The 19,946-nt window shown below is 49.7% G+C and overlaps 1 protein-coding gene across 2 annotated transcripts in view; it reads left to right on the plus strand.

Moving 5' to 3' along the window:
• Window positions 1–19,946, plus strand: part of HNF1B (HNF1 homeobox B) — a 61,490-nt gene that overhangs the window by 34,257 nt on the left and 7,287 nt on the right. Inside the window, exons 5-7 of one of the 2 annotated variants that reach the window (XM_075559267.1) lie at window positions 2,887–3,047; window positions 8,976–9,108; window positions 13,959–14,153. In XM_075559267.1, the coding sequence (XP_075415382.1) occupies window positions 2,887–3,047; window positions 8,976–9,108; window positions 13,959–14,153 (489 nt within the window). The remainder of the gene's footprint in view (window positions 1–2,886; window positions 3,048–8,975; window positions 9,109–13,958; window positions 14,154–19,946) is intronic. The other variant, XM_075559269.1, reaches the window with a different exon arrangement.

The raw sequence follows: 19,946 nt of genomic DNA on the forward strand, positions 1-19,946 counted from the left end.
CTCCCTCCCAAGCAGCAGTAAGGTCTCCGGGCACTGCTCTCTACTGAAGGGGATGCTCGTTGAGTGCTTCAATTCGCCCTAAGTTGTCTAGAATTTTAGGGGAAATAGCTTGGGGTCCACCCCTTACCCTAGCTCTCCCCTTCACCCCAGTATCCCCACAGATAATTATAGCTATAGGGCTTTATAGATATTATGTCTCATACAAAAAACCCAGTATAGGAAGTTTTTTCTTTCTTTTTTAATCATTTTATTGGGGGCTCGTACAATTTTTAATCACAATCCATACATCCATCCATTGTGTCAAGCACATTTGTACATTTGTTGCCATCATCATTCTCACAACATTTGCTTTCTACTTGAGCCCTTGGCATCAGCTTCTCATTTTCCCCTCCCTCTCCGCTTCCCTTCCCTCATCAACCCTTGATAATTTATAAATTATTATTTTGTCATATCTTATACTGTCCCATGTCTCCCTTTACCCACTTTTCTATTGTCCATCCCCCAGGGAGGAAGTTATATGTAGGTTCTTGTAATCAATTCTCCCTTTCCACCCCACCCTCTCTCCACCCTCCCTCTAGGTATCGCCACTCTCACCACTGGTCCTGAAGGGATCATCCATCCTGGATTCCCTGTGTTTCCAGTTCCTATCTGTACCAGTGTACATCCTCTGATCTAGCCAAATTTGTAAGGTAGAATTGGGATCATGACAGCGGGGGGAGGAAGCATTTAAGAACTAGAGGAAAGTTGTATGTTTCATCGTTGAGGTGCAGAAAGGGAAAAGTAATTTCCCCAAGATCACACATCTATTAAGGACAAAGTCAAGATTTGAACCTCAGTTTTTCTGGCTCCAGAACCTGTCATCTTCCCACTGCCCGTCCTCAGTGGAAAATCCCTTTTACTGATTCAAAATCTGCCTCCCTCTTTTCCACTGGGGCTTGTTCTCTACCTTCTGCACTCATGGGGTTCAAATGTTCATCTTATAGCTGTTAAGGAACCCTGATAGCCTAGTGGTTACTCGCTGGACTATGATCTGCGAGGTCAGCTGTTCAAAACCACCAGCTGCTCCTCTGGAGAAAGATGGGACTTTCTACTCCTCCAGAGTTGAACAATCTTGGAAACTCACAGGGCAGTTTTACCCCGTCTTATAGGGTCTCCATGGATTAGCATCAGCTCAATTGCAGAGAGTGATAGCTCTTGGAAGCAGCCTGCTGGGAACCTGGTGGTGAATGTGAATGGAGAAAAGGACCTAATTTAATCTCATGGGATGGTGCAGATGATAAGAGATGTGCAGAAAAAAGAAGACAGGGCAGGGTAGGGGGTGTTGGTCTGGAGATGTGGAAGCCTTTGTTCTTTTTAACATCATGGCTCCTGCCCTGCCCCTACCCCACCACATGCATTGTATGGGACCGAGAACCATTGAATCCTGGTACTTTCCTACGACCAACACCACTCCCCTGAGCAGTCCCTTGAATCAAAGGATGAGGGATGTAACCAATAGAAAAGCCCAGAGAGCAAGCATCAAGCCACTTCATAGTCAAACCAATGCTCTTGAAGATTAGAACCCTACTTTAGGGTTTGTTGGTTTTTTTTCCCCTCCAGCGCTCTTAAGCTCTCATGGAAGCCTTGGGTAATATCCTTAGGAGAATCCAAGAAAAACGAGTTGTGTCTCTTCTTGGCCATTTTCATCTTAAGGAATTGGAGGCTGTTGGCTGAATTGGAGCTTGCCTGGCCCCTGGGGTGACTTTGTAGCCTCCCAGTGGGGGCAGGAGGCAGTGGGAAGGGGAAACAGACCCAGAGAAGCAATATTTAGGCCAAGGGAGAGGCAAGGCCAAATGGTTGATCCAGCCCTTCCAACCAGAGAGCATTTTGTCGACCTCCTGTGCAGGTCGGGTTGTGGGGCCATAAAACCTTTTCACCAAATCCAGAGCACGAAATGAGCACGTTGTCTTTGTAAGCGTTGGGCTGAGATATCCCGGCAGTGCCCAGTCTTGTCCTTGGCGGTGTCTTGGGTGCATCAAGAAGGACTTTGCCTCTGTAAAACCGGACCCCGGGTTCCTTGTCCTCCATCAGCCACGGGCGGGCGGCTGATCTCTGTGCAACACTTCCTTTTCCCAGAAAGCAGCCCCCTCCGCTTGGTTTCCTGAGCCAAAGGGAGGGTCAGAGAGCAGTAGGGTTGTAAACCAGACTGTGCCTCTCCCACCTCGGCAGAGCAAAAGGTAGGGTCGAAAGCATCCACACCCGACCTGTGGCTACTGACTGCCCCATCTCCTAGCCCACGGGCCTTCCCCGGGATCCCGGCAAGGAACGTGAGCTCCGGGGCTGCAGCGCGCCCCCTGCCCTGCTCTGTCTGGGTCCCCTTGCCTCTTGGATTCTGCCCCAAAAGGTGGTGTCCAGAGATTTGCACGTTTTACTGTGACTCTCACAGAGGTCACTAGACAAGTTACTCTTCTTTGAAAAACGAGTCCCCTTTGCACCCGAGAGATAACGGACAACGTTTCCTAGACGGCACTTTTAAAAGAACTACTTGCCAGCGGAATAGAAAAGCTCACTCACTCTCAGCCCCTCACCCTAAAAAAACGGTACTGAAGTGACAGTGAGCAGCGTGCATCCACTCCCGCGTCCAACCAACATTTATAGAGTAGCTACCAAGGGCCAGGGCCCTGGGAAGAGAGCAACGACCCAAACAGCCAGTGAGAACGCCTGCTCTCATGGCGCTGACATTCTAGAGCTTGCCCCTTTGGCCGAGAGGAAGCTGGTCCATTGTTCTGGGCGGACAAGAAGAGGAGGAGACAGTGTTGCTGTCTGGAAAAGAAAGAGAGCTGAGTCCGTGTCCCCGGGCCGTCTGGTGGCGCTAACTTCGCCCATTGGGTTTGTGTTGTTTTGCAGGTGTGCGCTACAGCCAGCAGGGAAACAATGAAGTCACGTCCTCCTCAACCATCAGTCACCATGGCAACAACGCCATGGTGACCAGCCAGTCCGTTTTACAGCAAGTCTCCCCAGCCAGCCTGGACCCAGGCCACAATCTCCTCTCCCCTGATGGTAAAATGGTGAGTACACCTGGGCCATTGTAGCTGTGCAGCTGATAAGATAAGAGGCAAAACAAACACAACTTCTCACAAGGCCTGCCTTGAACAATGAACCATTGTAGCCCCACGGGGAGAATGGGGGCCGTCCAGAGCAGGAAGGGAAAGGTGGAGCTGGTGACCCAGCCTTTGGCGGGCAGAAGAGGTGTCCGGTTTGAACCCAGTCCATAAATCTGACAGAGCCCTGCTCTCCCTTTATTGATTGCATACCTCATAAAGGAGAGCCGGGTGGGACACTGTTTGTTTGGGGCTGCCAATGACATTTGTGTTGATAAAATGTTCATTCATCCCCCTGCCCCTTCAAGGCCTCCCGAGCTAGTTTTAGATTTTAACCCAGAGAGTGCCTGACTTTGAAAGCCACCCCCTCTTCACCACTCTCTGGGTGCTGACAGAGACGGTCTCTAACAATCAGGGGTTCGTGGCCGGTGGACGGTATGGAGAGGCACCAAAGGACGCTGTATGCTCAGTCTAGCCGGAGGTTCTCAACCTTCCTAAGGCCGTGACCCTTTAATACAGTTCCTCATGTGGTGGTGACACCCCCAACCATAACATTATTTTCATTGCTACTTCATAACTGTCATTTTGCTACTGTTACGAAAGGGTCTTTTGACCCCCAAAGGGGTCGCAATCCACAGGTTGAGAACCGCTGGTCGCAGAACAAAGGGGTAGATGTAGTGGGGCAATGTTTGACCCAGTGAGTAAGAAGCACCACCTTTGAAGTCACCATGACCCAAGTTCAAATCCCAGCGCCAGCACTTGCTAGCTGTGTAGCCTCGGGCATGTTACTGAAAAACCCTATGCCTCTCCATCGATAAAACTGGGGTCACAACAGTGAGATTTGAGGGGAGAAGCTGTGGTGACACACGTGTGCCATGCTGCGCACAGCAAATACTCCCAAAGTGCCAGCGTCGTTGTCCTTGCTATTAGGTCAGTGTTGATCTGAAATCAAGCGCTCTGTATCTGGACCACCAACACCCAGGCGTAAGTTCAGTATACTTGGTGAGAAATAGACCGATTGACTCTTGAATGTACAAGGTCCTAGTCAAACTCAAGTGCAGGGGTAGTGGCAACACTGGTCAGGGCAGGAAAGGGAACACTTTATGCTGTGAGTCATGCTCCGAGGGGTCTCCGGGAGGGAGGGGCACAGGTTCCCGGCTTCCCTGCTGCTGGTGGAACTGTCCCCATGCCCTCACGTTGTCTGACCCAGAGCTAGAGGGGGGTGGGGGGAGGGGAGGCAGCAGGGAGGCAGTGCCACGACAGGCTTTGACGTGTGTGCTGTGTAGGCAACAGAAGGAAAGGTGAGTCACAGGTGATCAAGTCCCTGACTCCCTAGCGGAAAAACAAAGTGTCGTTTCTGAGGCAAGAGCCCGCCCAGCTCACTCTAGTTTCAGGGGACCCAAGCCACTATGGCCGGCAGTGGTCTCTACAGACAAAAGTGAAAGGGTGGCCCACCCCACCCCTGGAGGGGGGAGGGGGGTGTAGTGTGCATCACCACTGTCCCTCCAACCCCGCCTCTTAAGAAAGATGACTCGGAATCACAAGAGTCACAGACAAGTCCCTATGGCATTTGAGTCACTTTGAGATCCAAACAAGTTAGGGCTAAGGACTACCCAAGGCTCCCTGGAGCAGAGGGCCCTGTGGAAGAAGTCTTGCTGTTGTGATAGAGAACGCTTTGGAAGCTTAGGCTCTGAAGGTCCTTGGGGTTTCCCTCTGAGCTCCCCACCCTCCCTTTTAAGAGGCAAGCTGCCTCACCTAGGCGGGGCTATTCCAAACCCAACCCACAGACATGCTCCCCTACCCGCCCTCCGCCAGCCCCTGTTCTGCTCAGAGCAGTAAATCACGGGCTTGATGATTGACCAAGAGCACAGTGTTAGCAAGCACCTGAAAGCTTCTCTCTGAAGACTAGTTTTTCACCTGTCTCCAACATCTGGGCTCCTTTGTGCGTGTGCACCATCACTGGATGCTCAAATCCAAGAGTCTGTTCCCTGTGAGTGTGTGAGACGTACAGCACAGATCTTGGTCCACCAAGACAAGAGCGGGGTATGGTTCAAAGGGACTGCGGACAAGAGAGCCATGCAGTCCTGTGTTCAAGTCCCGGCTGTGTCATTTATCAGCAGTGGGTTGGACAAATTGCTTGCCCTCAGTATCCTTGGCTGTAAGTTGGGGCATGGTGATGCTACATGGTAGGGCTGGTGTGAAGCCGGTCGCTCTGCTGTAACTCTTGCCAGGACAAGCTAAGGACATGGGAATGACGTTCTCCATGTGCTGCCTTGCGGTAGGGCAGGCTTTGGAAACAATGCTGGTCTACTTGATCTGGGCTCCGCTGTGGGGTCCCCATCCTCATACACGGGTGGCATGCATTGAAATACAGCTGTAGTCTGTGCTTATTGAACTGTGGTAAAAGTCTTTTGTCTTTCTTCTTTTTTTTTTAATTAAAAAAGCCTATACCAGATACTTCCACAGAATCAAAATAGGAGAGCCTAATGGTAAAGAAGGAGTCTTAATGGTGTAGCAGTTATGTGTGGGGTTGCTAACCACAGTTCAAAACCACCAGCCGCTCTGAGGGAGAAAGATGGGGCTTTCTACTTCCACAAAGATTGGCAGTCTCAGAAAGTCGCAGGGGGCAGTTCTACCCTTGTGACAGGGTCGCTGTGAGTCAGCACTGACTCCAGGGCAGTGAGTTTTGAGTGGTGAAGTGTTCCACCTTTGAGGCAGACAGCTGACATTTGATGTCAATTCCCCACTTGGGCACATTTCCTACTTTCTCTAAGCTTTCATTTTCTTGGCTTTGAAATAGGATGCTAATTCCAATCTCATAGATTGGGGGCACCTAAAGCACCCAGCATAGTGGAAGGGACCAGTAAGAAGCAGCCATTCACACCATTAAAGCGCCGTGAATTATCCTGTGAAAATCCTCCTGAAGATGTTAGCCAGTCCCCGGCTTCCATCAGTCCTAGAGGGAAATAGAATATGGCAGTTTGGGACAGATGTGCACGCCAGAGCCTAGCAAGAAAATAACAGTTTGGATTTTAGAGTGGGAAGTAACTTGACCACAATTAACTTGACTTCCAAGCATATTAGACCAGGGTTTGCATTCTAGCTTCCTCATAATGAATCAAGTCACATAGAGTTAAGAAAGAAACCAAACCGTCAGCGTCAGCTCCCGGAGTTACTCTGCATATACTAACCAGAACAAAGAAAGAAGTCAGGCCATCTCATTTTCTCTTGAGAACCAGTTTCTTAATCTGTCACCAGGAGCCACGCGGATGGGCCTTAATTGGAGTACAATCGGAGAAAAAAAAAAAAAGCAAAAGTCACTATCATCAAGTCAGTGCCTTCTCATAGCAACCTGATGGGCACAGTGGAAATGCCCCCCACGAACTGCCAACCCTGTGACTCTTAATAGGAGTGGAAAGTCCTTAAAGGGAGTAGAAAACCCCGTCTTTTGCCCCCACAGTCAGTGAAAGCAGCTTGCACATTGTAAAGCCTTACATCCTTACGCTGTTTTTATCAATGGCATTCGTGCTCAACTCTGACCATTAAACATGTTAGAATGACAGAGAGTGGCTTTTGGTTCCCTGACTTTCTCCCCAAAACCACTTTACCCGAGTTTGAGGCCGGGTTACTCAATTTTTTTTTTTTTATGACTCTGACATTTTGAAAAACAAGTCCAGCAAACAGGCTGGTTCTCTCTTGTTTGATGTGGCTGAATTCCTTTTTTTTTTTTAATCATGTGACCTCTAGCTCATTTCTTCTTGATGTTCAATTTCTGAAACACAAACAAATCAGTTTGGCTTCTTTCTCTCTCAGAATGACCTTGGGAGCGCTGGAGCTGACCAGATGGGCAGGGTGGGCAGTAGTGCCTCAGAGCGCTGAGCGATGAAAACTGGGAGGGATGCTCGGTATCTCAGACAGCAAATGTATCCCTAACCCTCAAGCGTGACCCAGGATCCTTATGCCATCAGGACTGTCTCGGTCAGTTCAGAATTAGGCGAGCAGTCTCTCCGTATGATTATTTTCTTATTATCTAAAAGTTATAAGTAGTAGATTGTTGTTGGTGGTAGATTCCATCAAGTTGATTCTGACTCATAACCACCCCACATACAACAGAACGAAACCCTGCCCAGTGATGCTCCATCTTCACCCGCGTTCTTATACTTGATTGAGCCCATTGTTGCAGCCACAGGCTGTATCCAGCTATCTGGTCAAGGGCCTTCCTCTTCCTCACCGCCCCTCCACTTGACCAAACATGATGTCCTTCTCCAGGGACTGGTCTCTCCTGACAATGTGTCCAAAGTATGTGAGATGGAGTCTCGCCATCCTTGCCTCTCAGGATCATTCTGGCTGTACTGCCTCCAAGACAGATTTTTTTTCCCTTCTCCTTTTGAAGAATACTTTTAATATTCTTCACCAGCACCGTAATTCAAACCCATCAATTATCATGAAAAATTATCTGTCTATAGAATTTATCACTCCCGATCATTAATGGGAAGACACTGACTTTTTCATCAGATTCAGAATAAGCATTCTATAGTAAGTATATAATAATATTATTTAAAACTCCAGAAAGTATTCTGATCAATGTACTCTGATAATGTGGCATATTAGCACCATCAAGGAAGAGACTCTATTAGCATTATATGCTTGTGATACAATTATATGCTTGCAATAAAATTAAGAGCATTAATGAAAAAGGCACTATTAGGAAAAAATAAAGAACTCAAATAAGTGGACATGTATGAAGTAAATTCATAAAAATCAATACCTTCCCTATACTAATCTATCATTAAAATATAGTAGTAAAACAGAATGGGAATGCTTAATAAGGAGTGTTTCGTAGAATTGTGCAACATCAACTCGTTTTATTTATTTTTATTTTTGATCATTTTATTGAGGGCTCTTACAATGCTTATTACAATCCATGCATCAATTGTATCGGGCACATTTGTACACATGTCGCCATCATTCTTTTCCAGACACTTACTTTCGATTGAGCCCTGGGTGTCAGCTCCTCCTCCCCTCCCTCCCTGCCACTCTCGTGACCCCTTGATAGACTGTACATCATTATTATTATATCTCACACTGACCACTGTCTCCCTTCCCCCATGGTTTCCGCTGTTCTTTCCCCTGGAGGAGGATGTGACTGTGTGTCAATCATTATGATCAACTCATTTTAAAGGTTTTTCTTTAATGAATAATGAAAAGACTCAGTCATAGGTGGATAATTACAAGGGGTTGCCCTGCAAGGTAACAGGTATGAACTTGGGATTTGGAGTAAAGAAGGCTTGGGTTTAAATTTCATTTGTACCATTTTGGATCTTAAGCAGGATACATGTTAACTCAGCCTCAGCTGTTGCATCTGTAAAATGGGGGTGACAGCAGTACCCCCTGTGAGGTATAGAATTGAGGTGAGTTAATATATAAGGAGTGTATAGGAGATCCTGATACTCAGTGAGAATTTCAATAGCTGGTCTCTGATCTCACTTGAATCTCCCAAAGAATTGCTTCAGTTATTGCTTTTAGCAATCACTTGTCGATGGCACTATTAACATAAACACAGGGAGCCCGACAGAGGATCTGTCCAACTGAACAAGTGACAACCACACAATATTCAGGGTAGAATGATAGTTAACAAATAGGAGCACCCTGAAGGCAGGGAGGCTTGTCTTTGTCAGAGCTATGTCCTCAGCTCCTAGAACAGTGCAGGTCCCACTTAGGTGCTTAGTAATTGTTACTGAGCAACTGAATGGATGGATGGATGAAAGAATGAATCGGTGAATGCTCCCCAAGTAGCTGTGCCGAGGAATTATTAAACCAAGACGTTTTGGAAATGATCCTTTGCAGTTCCAAGCTTGCTCATGTCATTCTTGTTTCTTGTGTTTTCTTCAGCAGATCGCCGTCTCAGGAGGAGGTTTGCCCCCTGTCAGCACCTTGACGAATATCCACAGCCTGTCCCACCACAATCCCCAGCAATCTCAAAACCTCATCATGACCCCCCTCTCCGGAGTCATGGCCATTGCACAAAGTAAGCTCTGCTCTGGTTCAGACACCTTGGGGGCAAGAAAAAGAGAAATGGGAAGTAGGTCACTGTGATCATAAAACCACACAACACAGAGACGCTTGAAGCTCGCCCACAACTAGTGGATATGGTTTAATTTATTTCGTTTCTTTTTCTCTCCATCATATATGTACTATTTACCCTAAAATAAAAACCGTGGAATGGATGTGAACACTGGTAACAGTGTACATCCATGCATCCTTGGTCAGGAGGATTTATGTGCCCTTCCAGGGCAGGATAGGACTTGGCTCATGAAAGTACGCCAGACAATTTTGTCACTGAACACGGGTGATACTGGCATGTGCTGCATGCCCTCTTTCAGAGGGAAAATTGAAAGTAGAGAAACCTCTAGAGAGAGAACTCACGACTTAAAAAAAAAAAAGATTACTTTTTCCTGGGTCTTTTTCTTTTTTTTAATTAAAAGATCATTTTATTGGGGGCTCTTATAGCTCTTAAAACAATCCATACATCAATTGTATCAAACATATTTGTACATATGTTGCCATTAGTATTTTCTAGACATTGACTTTCTATTGAACCCTTGGTATCAGCTCCTCTTTTATCCAACCCCTCTCGGACCTCTTGATAAATTATTACTATGTTTATATCTTACACCGACAGCTGTCACTCTTTCCCCGTGGTTTCTGTTGTTCATCCCCCCAGCAGGGGTGGGGTTATGTGTCAGTCATTGATATCGGTTCCCCCTTCCTCCCTTCCTCTCTCTACCTTCCCTCTATCCTCTGGTATCCTTATTCCCATCCCTATTCCTGTGGTGAGCTCTTATCTGTACCTGTGCACATGCTCCAGTCTAACCCAAAGTGAAAGGCAGACCTAGGGTCATGATAGTGGGGAGTGAGGAAGGGCAGACCTAGGGTCATGATATTGCGCGGGGGGGGGGGGGGTGTTTCATCAGTGCTTTACTGTGCCCTGGCTGACTCATCCCATCCCTTTGACCCCTCTGTGAGGGGCTGTCCCATTGTCTACAGATGGGCTTTGGGTCTCTGCTCTGACCCACCTCATTCTCAACAATATAGCTGTTTGTATGCTTGTTTGCTTGCTATGGGTCTTCTGATGCCTGTTACCCAGTCCCAATGACACCTCATGATCACACAGGCCGGTGTGCTTCTTCCATGTGAATGTGTTGTTTCTATGCTAGATGGCCGCTTGTTTAACTTCAAGTCTTTAAGACCCCTTACTGGGACCTTTTCCAAGAATATATGTGGTACCAGGATTTGGATTGACGACCCTCTAGGGTACCAGTTTGCTTGCTTTCTAGAAGATTTGATTTGAAAATTTATGGATATGATAATCCCACTCCTTATTCCTACAACCAAAAAGAGACACAAAGTGTCCCATCTACCTTGTTTTCCCCCCGATTCAAGCCGGTGCTGACACAATTCCATATACTTTATGGTTCTATTTGCACTGGAAATTTCCCTACGCTCTTTCATTTTCCAGTTTTGTCCACCTTCATTTTCGCCTGTGCTTCTTTACTTTCTCAATGATCTCCTTTGTCAGATACGTAATCCCACTGCACGCACTGACCTTAGAAGGGTGTGTGTGGGGGGCATATGGGTGTGGGTGGGTGGGGGTGGGTGTGTGCGTGTGTGCGTGTGTGCATGTGTGGTGTGTGTGTGTGTGTGTGTGTGAGTGTGTGTGTATGAGTCTTTGGGGTGCGTAGGCATGGAGAACGAGGAAGATCACCAGAAAACCTTGCCTAGACACCATCGTCGCCCTCTGTGCAGCGGCAGGATGCAGATTTGGTTGCAAGCGTTCTTGTCCGGTGGACTCAGGTCCTACGGTGAGCACAGGTGCTGTCTCAGGACCGCGGAGGTCCATGTCGGATACAGCACATTTCTTTAAAGGATAGGAAGCACTGTCGTTCGGGTGAAAATGTACAGAGAAACTTAGTTTTCCATTGAACGATTCAGACGCACATCGTCTCATAAGATTCATGGCCATTTCCTCACGGTTGGCAAATGCTGTTCTCCCTTGTGCTGAGCAGCACGTTCCTGTGAGCGCTACTGTTCTCTGAGTCAGCCTGACTGTTACTTCACTGAAAGGTGCTCCCCAGTTGTAGGGTCAGTTCCACATCTCGGGGATTCCACTAGTCTCTATCAAACCAGTAAGTCTGCTCTTCTCATGATTTTGAATTTTTTTCCAGTTTTCTCCCGTTCGGTCCAGGCCCTTCTGACATCCCAATCAGTGCAGTTGGTAGTGGTAACTGGGTACCATTTAAGTCTGATGGTCTCTGGGTCGTAGAGACTGTGGTTTATGTACAGCACATTAATTGGCGGTGCCACTTGCCTGTTCTCTATTCATCTACTGGACGGATGGCTTGTTAAGAAGATGGGTGCTTCTTAAGCAGTAACCAGGGGGAGGCCCCCGTTCTGCCAGCTGGTCGCACTGTGACTACTGTGTGCTGCTCCACTGAGGGAAGTTACACCGCCAGTATTTCAAGTACCGGGATTGCCCACGGTGGCAGGTTTCATCAGAGTTATCAGACGAAGACTAAGAACTAGTGCGCTGCTTCACTCGAGTGCTGACGGATGAGCCCCTCGCCTGGCGGGCGCGCTGGCGCCCCAGTGGACCCGGGGAGACCAACAGTCACAAAGATGGCCCAGGGTTGAGCAACGATGGCTCTTTTGTACACGTGGTTGCTATGAGTTGGAGCCTATTTTTGTCAACGGACACTCACACCAACAGTTTCTAGAAAACAAAAGGACGAGAGTCATACGCTGTGGAAGCTGGAATGACATCAGTAGTTCTCCATCCTGGAATCGAGGTACCCAGGGATCACAGAATGTGTTAACAATAAAATTCCTGGGCCCCACCTCTAAAGGTTCTGACTCATGAAGACTTGGGTGGGGCCCAGGAATGTGTATTTCTCAAAGAACTCCCAGATGGCCCTGAGGCCAGGCTGGTTTCAGACCAGTTCTTAAAATGTTGTCCACGCCAAACCAAGATAGTTTGCTTTCCCAAGCAATAACTCGCTACAACTCAACTGCCTTTGAGTCAATGCGGACTCCTAGTGACCCCTGTGGGTTTCCTGTTTACAGGAGTAGAAAGCCAACTCTCTCTCCTTCATTAGCGGCTGGTGGTTTTGAACTGCTGACCATGCAGATCACAGCCCAATGCATAACTACTGCACCACTATGTCTCCTTCCACAGTGAGTTCCCAAAAAGAACGGCAGCAAAATAATCAATCTGAGAAAAGAACCAATCAAGGTGGGGGTGGGGTAGGAAACAGAAGACCCTGGCTTGAAAGAAGCTGGGCTCTCAGGACAGTTGGTGATAGGGTTCTTCTGAGAGTGATCAGAGGACACTGGTCCCCACCCCCACCCAGGAGAACCAGGAGGGGAATTCTTCTTCTTTGGTGTCTGATAACCATATCAGCTAAAGCTCTGCATAGACCATTGTTGTGGGGTTTCCGCTATCTCCACTGAGGACTTTCACGAGCCTGCTTTGAAACCTTCTCCTAGTCAGGGAAACCATAGTTCTCTCCGTGACATTGCCTACAATAGACTCTTGCCTCCACCCCCACCCCAGCCCCACCTGGATTTCCTTCTTTCCCTCACTTTCCCAAAAGCAAGATAACAGACACATTGTCTCTAGGAAAGAAGTTAAGCTGTCTTCCCTCCTAACCCTCCTGTCCCCACTCCCACTCTGCCTCATCTGTCTTCCCAGAGTCCTTCGTACAAGGAAGCAAATGTGGGTACCAGCAGACCCAGTCCGTACAGTGCTGGCCCCGGTTCTGAAGAAATATCAGAATATAGACACAGTAACCGCAAAGGCCTTGATCCCCGCAGAACAGAACGAGGTCTAGACTCACCGTGCCTTGCAAGGGCCAAGCTTCATTACTGTTGCCACTTCCTCCTTCCGCCAGCTGGTCCTTTTGATACCACGGGCCCTGTGCTGCTGGACAAGAGACTACTCAGTCCATCAGGAGGAAGATCGACTGAGTTCTAGGGCTATATGTCTTCTCCCCTTTGGGCTGTGGTCAACAGAGTAAGCCCCTGAACTCAGAATCTTTGCCCACTCTCCTAAGTCAGGGTCTTCAGCCTCCTCCTGGCTTCAGAACTTTGGAGGTTTGGTAGGATTTGCCTCAGCGTGTGGGTTCCTGCACACTCCTGCCCTCTGCTGGACAGACAGATCTGGGACACAAACCTCTTGGAGTAGACAACTTCAGTTCTGCCCCCAGGCCACCTGGGCAAGCCTCTCTGAGAGAATCAAGCATCGCATAAACCCAACACCGAGCTCACTGCCCTGCGGTCAATTCCAAGCCATAGCATCAGCAAATCAAACGCGCTTCCCCAGGCCTCCGATGACTGTGTGGGAGTCATGTTCTGCGGGTCATAGGAAGTTTCAGGGAGGCGCACAGGCCTTAACAAACCAAACATCCTGCCATCGCTGGAGTCGATGCCAACTCATAGCGACCCTATAGGACAGGGCACAACTGCCCCTGCGGGTTTCTGAGACTGTCACTCTTTACAGGTATAGAAAGTCCTTTCTCCTACAGGGCGGTGGGCTGGCTGTTTCGAACTGCTGTTGGGTTAGAAGCCCAACGCATAAGCACGATGCCAAAATCCATCTCCCTCCATGGGTCACTGTCAAAACGTTGATCAGGACAATCTCCCCAAGCCTCGTTTCTCGGTCCATCAGGTGGTCATATCCAATCCATTCCCAGACCATCTCTGAGGTATCGGGCGCCGCCCAAAGCCTGGCACACAGTACGGCCTCGGTTGGTGTCGGTTCTCATCCGTCCACCTCTCCTTAACTCAGAAGTCGTCTCTGATCTTTCCTTCTTGCTCCTACAGGCCTCAACACCTCTCAAGCTCAGAGCGTCCCAGTCATCAACAGTGTGGCCAGCAGCCTGGCAGCCCTGCAGCCCGTCCAGTTCTCTCAGCAGCTGCACAGCCCGCACCAGCAGCCCCTCATGCAGCAGAACCCGGGTAGCCACATGGCCCAACAGCCCTTCATGGCCGCCGTGACGCATCTGCAGAACTCCCACAGTAAGGGGGGGCCGGGGGGATCCTGTACAACCTCTCTGGGTCTGAATTGTCTTGGAAACGGACTACTTCGATCACTTTTCCCTAACGAGAGCCAACCAAGATAATGTCTCCAGCATAGTCCTTAATATTGCTGCGCCCTTTCTAGTCCCATTCCCTGCTCCCAAGCTTCCCAAGGGAAAAGGCTGAGGAGGACAGCCGAGGCTTCCTCTAAAGGGGAGTGGGGGATAAAGAGCAGAGCTGGCGTCGTAGATGGGGAACACATGCTGTAACGTCCCATGCTGGCAGCCATGGACGACATCACCGATCAGCCCCAGCCCCTGGCCCGAATTGGTTGATTGGCATAGAGTTGACACTCCCATCCAAAATTCCAAGCAGCCGTTATCAAATGCATGTCATCTGCAGCCTGTTTTCCTTCCCTGAAACAGAAAACTCTTACAGCATCCCCATGCCCTCTCAATTCTACACCCTGAACATCCTTCGTCAGTTCTCAGTGAACCCACCACCACTGCCCTCTGATGGGATCTGCCCCTAGCGACCCTACAGGACAGAGTGGAGCTGCCCCTATGGGAGCTCAGGGACGTAGGTAGAAAATGCCACTGGTACTAGACGAGAAGCATTCGGGTTTCTGCCACCCCCACCCCCACCCCCAAGGCTGTCTCCCATGTTCATGTCTACCCCTGCTTTAAACCTACCCTTCAACTCATTATTTCTGAGTCGCTGTGTCCCCACGTCCTGGTCCTCCTGCTGGGTCTAACTGTAGGTCCTGGCCTCCCAGTTCGGGTTCCCCTGACTCAGGCATTCTACCCTGAGAACTCGACATGTCTCTGGAACAGAATGCTAGTCCAGGATTCCAATCCTGGCCCTCAAACCTACCAGTTTTGTGTTGTTCTGTGTCCTCCAGTCCATTGGGACTCCTAGCAACCCTCTAACAGAGAGCAGAGCTGCCCCTCGGGGTCTCCTAGGCTGTCATCTTGAGGACACCCATCACCTTGGCTCCTCTGGAACCACCCCAGGTGGTGAGTTCCAATTACTGGCGTTTCCGTTGCATCGCTGGTGCTTAGCCCTCCTGCCCCTGTCATAGCTATGTAGTCCTTGGTGATGACTCCGCTGCCCTGAGCCTGTGTCTCCATCCTTAAAACGGAAATAACACACCCGCAGCATCCTATGCAGAGGAGCTGTAATACCCACGCAGGGCCACTCCGATGAGAACATAAAAGGAGAAGTAAATCCCATTTTTGCCAGCCTAAAGTTAGACAAACACAAACAGTTTTTGATTCAGGGCCTTCTAGAAGGACCGGGGAGGGGGGTGGAGCTGCAGAGCTGCAGGTCTCAGGGAGTACTGCCCACTTCAGTCCTCCTCCATCCACCAGCCTCAATCCTTCCTCGGGCCTGTGGAGCTGGTTTCTGAGCACCATCTCACATTCCAATCACATTTTTGTGGCTTCTAAAAATTTGCCACAGCCTGTAGCAGGACCTGGGGCACAAGTGCTCCACTCCCCTTCCCCCCATCACCTGGCCATATACTAACCCCCATCACCTCGCCTGCGCAGGCTTCCGGTGGAAGAGTGAGTGAGTGGTTGCCAGCAGCCTGTGTCCTGCCCAGGCCAGCAGGCCTGGCTGGTTAGAAGAGATGCCTTGTGGAGCCCTTGGCCAGGAATAGCCAGGCTATTGTACCTGTCAGGACAAGTTGAGACAGCGGCAGTGACCTTTATTCTGTCGTCGATTTGAAGCCTACTTAGTGGTACACCTTACAACCAAGGACCCACATGCTTTCATTAGTGGGTCATGTGATTGAAGGTGAATGGGAGTCTATGGGTAGACGAGCATGAATCCAAAGGCTCCGGACTTAGTGGACAAGGACTGAGACAATTCAAACAACAACAGAAACAGAGTCACATGCTCCTAGAGGTTTTATTTGAATCTCGTCTCCTCTTGGGAGTCCTGGTGCCATTGTGATTGAGCATTGGGCTGTGATCCTCAAGGTCAGCAGTTCGAAACAACCAGCTGCTCCTTGGGTGAAAGATGAGGCTTTCTCTTGCCATTAGTGTAACTCACGGGGGGAGGGGGCAGTTTTATCCTGTCTTATAGGGTCACTATGCGTAGGCAGTGCAATTGGTGTTTGGGTTTTGGGGTTTCGTTTGGAGTCTCCTCTCAAGGAGGCCTGGTGGCACCAGGCTTGTGCCCTTAGTTGTTGGCACTTTGACCCCACCCAGAAGCTCTCTGGGGAAAGCCCTGGTGACCTTCCCCTGTGAAGGTGACGGCCAAGAACACCGTAGGGGGCAGTTCTCCTCGGTCACATTGGGCCCCCGTGGGTCAGAATGGACTCAGTGGCACCTCCTTCAACCACGGAAGTGTCCTTTTGTCTCCACGAGGCTATGATGTCATGCTAGCACACCTGGAGCAGCAGAAGTGGTCAGTAGACACTGGCCAGGGCCTTCAGGTTGGTCAGGTGGAACTTTGGGGGTTCGAAATCTCCAATAAAACACATGCTTCTTCTTTTTACGTCCCGCTCACTGCCGGGCGTGACCACCCCTCCCGCCCTTTTAACTGCCCAGGGAAGTGGGAGGGCTCATGTGGGATGGTGGGGTGTTCTGTCACTGTGTACACGCGTGTATCATCTCCCTTGATGTTATCTCCACTCTCTCCAGTGTACGCCCACAAGCAGGAACCCCCCCAGTATTCCCACACCTCCCGGTTTCCATCTGCGATGGTCGTCACAGATACCAGCAGCATCAGCACACTCACCAACATGTCTTCCAGTAAACAGGTAACGTCAGCAGGACGCGGGTGGCGAATGGGACCTTGACTAAGGCCGGTGAGGTCCTTGGGGTGGTAAGCCTTAAGTTGGATCCTTCTGAGATTCTGTTACTTGCTAAAGGAAGTCCTGGGGTCCTAGGTCAAAGAAAACAGGCCGCAGATCAGGCTAAAGGGGCTATTGCTTCTCCTAGTCCCCTAACAAGAGCACTAAAAAAGACTGGTGTGTGACAGGTCACGGGAGGCTGGATTACACGGAGTCTCATGCCTTGTGATGGAGTGTTTTCTCATGGATTGCTGGATGATCCGTGGAAAAGGGTATTTCCAAGAAGGCTCCAGGAGGCAGATCCTTATTAACTTTCATACTTGGCAAGAGGGATCTCTGAAGACTTTCCACATGGCGACTTCAGCCCAAGGAGAAAGTGCAGCCTGGATCCCGAGGCCGTTTCCCCCAGTCCAGGGCCCCATGCTAGATCCAGAACGCTATCGGCACAAATTCGGATGACCTTTGGGGAACCTCCAACCCCACCCCAACCCCACTAGACAGGGTGGCCTTTCCAGTGGGCTGCATTCCTAGGGTGTTTTCCTTAAGAAACTGAGAACCAACTTCACATTGCACTGAGAGTGGGGAATCCAGAGTTCTAGCTACTGTTTCCGTTGATGAATCAGTCCTATCTCCAAGTATAGGTGGCGCCCCCACAGTCGGCCTGGGCAGCTGGGCTCCAAAGGGAGGGACAGTGAGCGCATTAGAAAACAGGACAGGATGTCTGAACAGTGATGATGAGTCCAGAAAACCACAATCGAGCCTTTTAGTCGCTGGGCTCTGTGCCGTGTGGGAACGGCTGGGCCAGTATTGATTGCGAGATAAATAGGCAACAACCTTGAGCTTCGGGTCAAAGGCTCTCTGTAGACTGGGACCTTCTGGATGGTCTGTTTGGTTTGTTTTTAGCTGAGCCCTGCTGTGGACGTCAGAGCCGGTCCTTCCTCGGGCCTCTGTTCTTCCCTTTGCCCCATCTCCTTCCAGGGAGTGCAGAGCTCCTCTGGCCTCGTGGCTCTGTTCCTTGTTGGGCCACTTCAGTGGTGACCTTGACCTCCCTGCATCTCTGTTTCGTCATCTGTAAAATGAGAGTTGAGACATCTACTTGTTCCGTGGACTCGGCGGAGTCCCATAAATTAAACGCCTGGCCTGTCTTGGGTGCTGAGACATGCACATGGCCTGGGCTGCGGGGCTCTGGAACTTGCGGGGGGAGGGAGAGGTGTGTGGGACCTGTCTTGCTACTCTTCTCTCACCCAATGGAAGATGAAAGGACACCCCCCGCCACCACCTCCAGTGCCCTGCCCTTAGACTCCTGTGCCATTTCCCAGCCTTTGTAGTGAGCAGGGAAAACATTTATCTGTGCTCACAAATCTCAATCAGGCGGGCAGCCAGGCGCAGCAGAACCTCCTTGGGAATACCTTCCCCTTTGAAAGGTATATCAATCCATCTGCCGCTTGGTCAGCCCTCGACCGGCCTGTGAATAATTACTCTTGTCTTTCCCAAGTTGACTTTGATGCTTGCTTGCTGAAACAAGCCCTCTGGGTTCTGGAAATGGTCTCGTCATCAAAATCCACCCAGATGCGCCCAGAGATGCTGCCCCAGCCCCGGTGTGGCTCACCCCCAGTCCCTCCACTGGACCAAGTGGCCAGCTGACCTTGCTGGCTACAAGAGAGCCCTCGAGCTCCACCGCCAAGCTTTCTCCACGTCGTCGGACTTTTCAGGAGTCTGGGGGGAGAAACGCCTGGGATGACGACCAGGCTGCTTCTGCAGAGTAGGGAGAATGCACGCGTTTAGCACGCCGGCCATCCACACTCCTCAGGCACGCCCTGGTGGGTTTTATCTGTTAACCATATTGTAACCGCCTCAGAAAGGCCCAGAAGTAAACTTAGGCTCAGAGCTGGACAGATGACCTACCCTCTGATTCCAAATCCCACACCCTTTTCTGTGAACAATATTTGCCTCTCAGTCCCCACCTTTAAAATACCCAGAGCAGGGGTCCTCAAACTTTTTTAAACAGGGGGCCAGTTCACTGTCTCTCAGACCGTTGGAGGGCCAGACTATAGTTTTGTTTTTTTTTAAACTATGAACAAATTCCTATGCACACTGCACATATCTTATTTCGAAGTAAAAAAAACAAACGGGGCAAAAACACCCGTGGGCCATAGTTTGAGGACCCCTGACCCAGAGGAACTGCCTTTTGGTCCTAGGTGATCTACTAGGGTAAAACGTGAGCCCCAGTACTATGTTCCCCCAGGAAACCTCCTCCCTCTGACTTGAGGCAGAAGAAGGAAAGGGGGAAGGCAGAGTGAAGGAAATGCGGGTCAAGGTGCTGCCTCCCAACAGCAGAGGGGTCCAACCTCCAAGGTTTGCAAACCATCCTGAGGCCAAGGGTCAGAAGAGAGCTCCTTCAGAGACCCAGGGACAATTCTGCTTTTCTTCTTCTTCTTTGTTTTAAAGTGTTGTTTCTACCCGGGGTTTCCGGACCATTGCTCGGCATCAGAGCCTGTGGGGTGGGAAGCGAGGACCCCACAAAGTGCTGGATTGAACAAGTCCAGTTTCTCAGAGGCACCTCCATGTGGTAGTTAAAAAAAAAAAAAAGACCAAAACTGAATCACGCTACCTTCTGAGGCAACTCCAGATCACAGGGACCCCCATCCATATAGGGGAGACAATTGAACTGAGACAGTAAATCTTTACTGGAGCAAAAAGCCTCATCTTCCTCCTTCAGAGTAGCTGGTGGATTTGAACCACTGACCTTGTCATTGGTGTCCCAAGGCCTAACCCACAGGGCCACCTGAGCAGTTAACAGCCCATTGCCTAATGCACGGGGCTCTTAAACAAACCAGACTCTCTGCCATCAAGTCAATGTTGACTGATAGCAACCCCTGTGGGTTTCTGAGACTAAATACTTACAGGAGTCGAAAGTCCGGTTTTTCTCCCTAGGAGCTGCTAGTGGTTTTGAACTGCCAACCATGCAGATTGACACCAGACTCTTGTTTCCT

Source organism: Tenrec ecaudatus, chromosome 10 (genome assembly GCF_050624435.1).
Source record: "Tenrec ecaudatus isolate mTenEca1 chromosome 10, mTenEca1.hap1, whole genome shotgun sequence".
Lineage (NCBI taxonomy): Eukaryota > Metazoa > Chordata > Mammalia > Afrosoricida > Tenrecidae > Tenrec > Tenrec ecaudatus.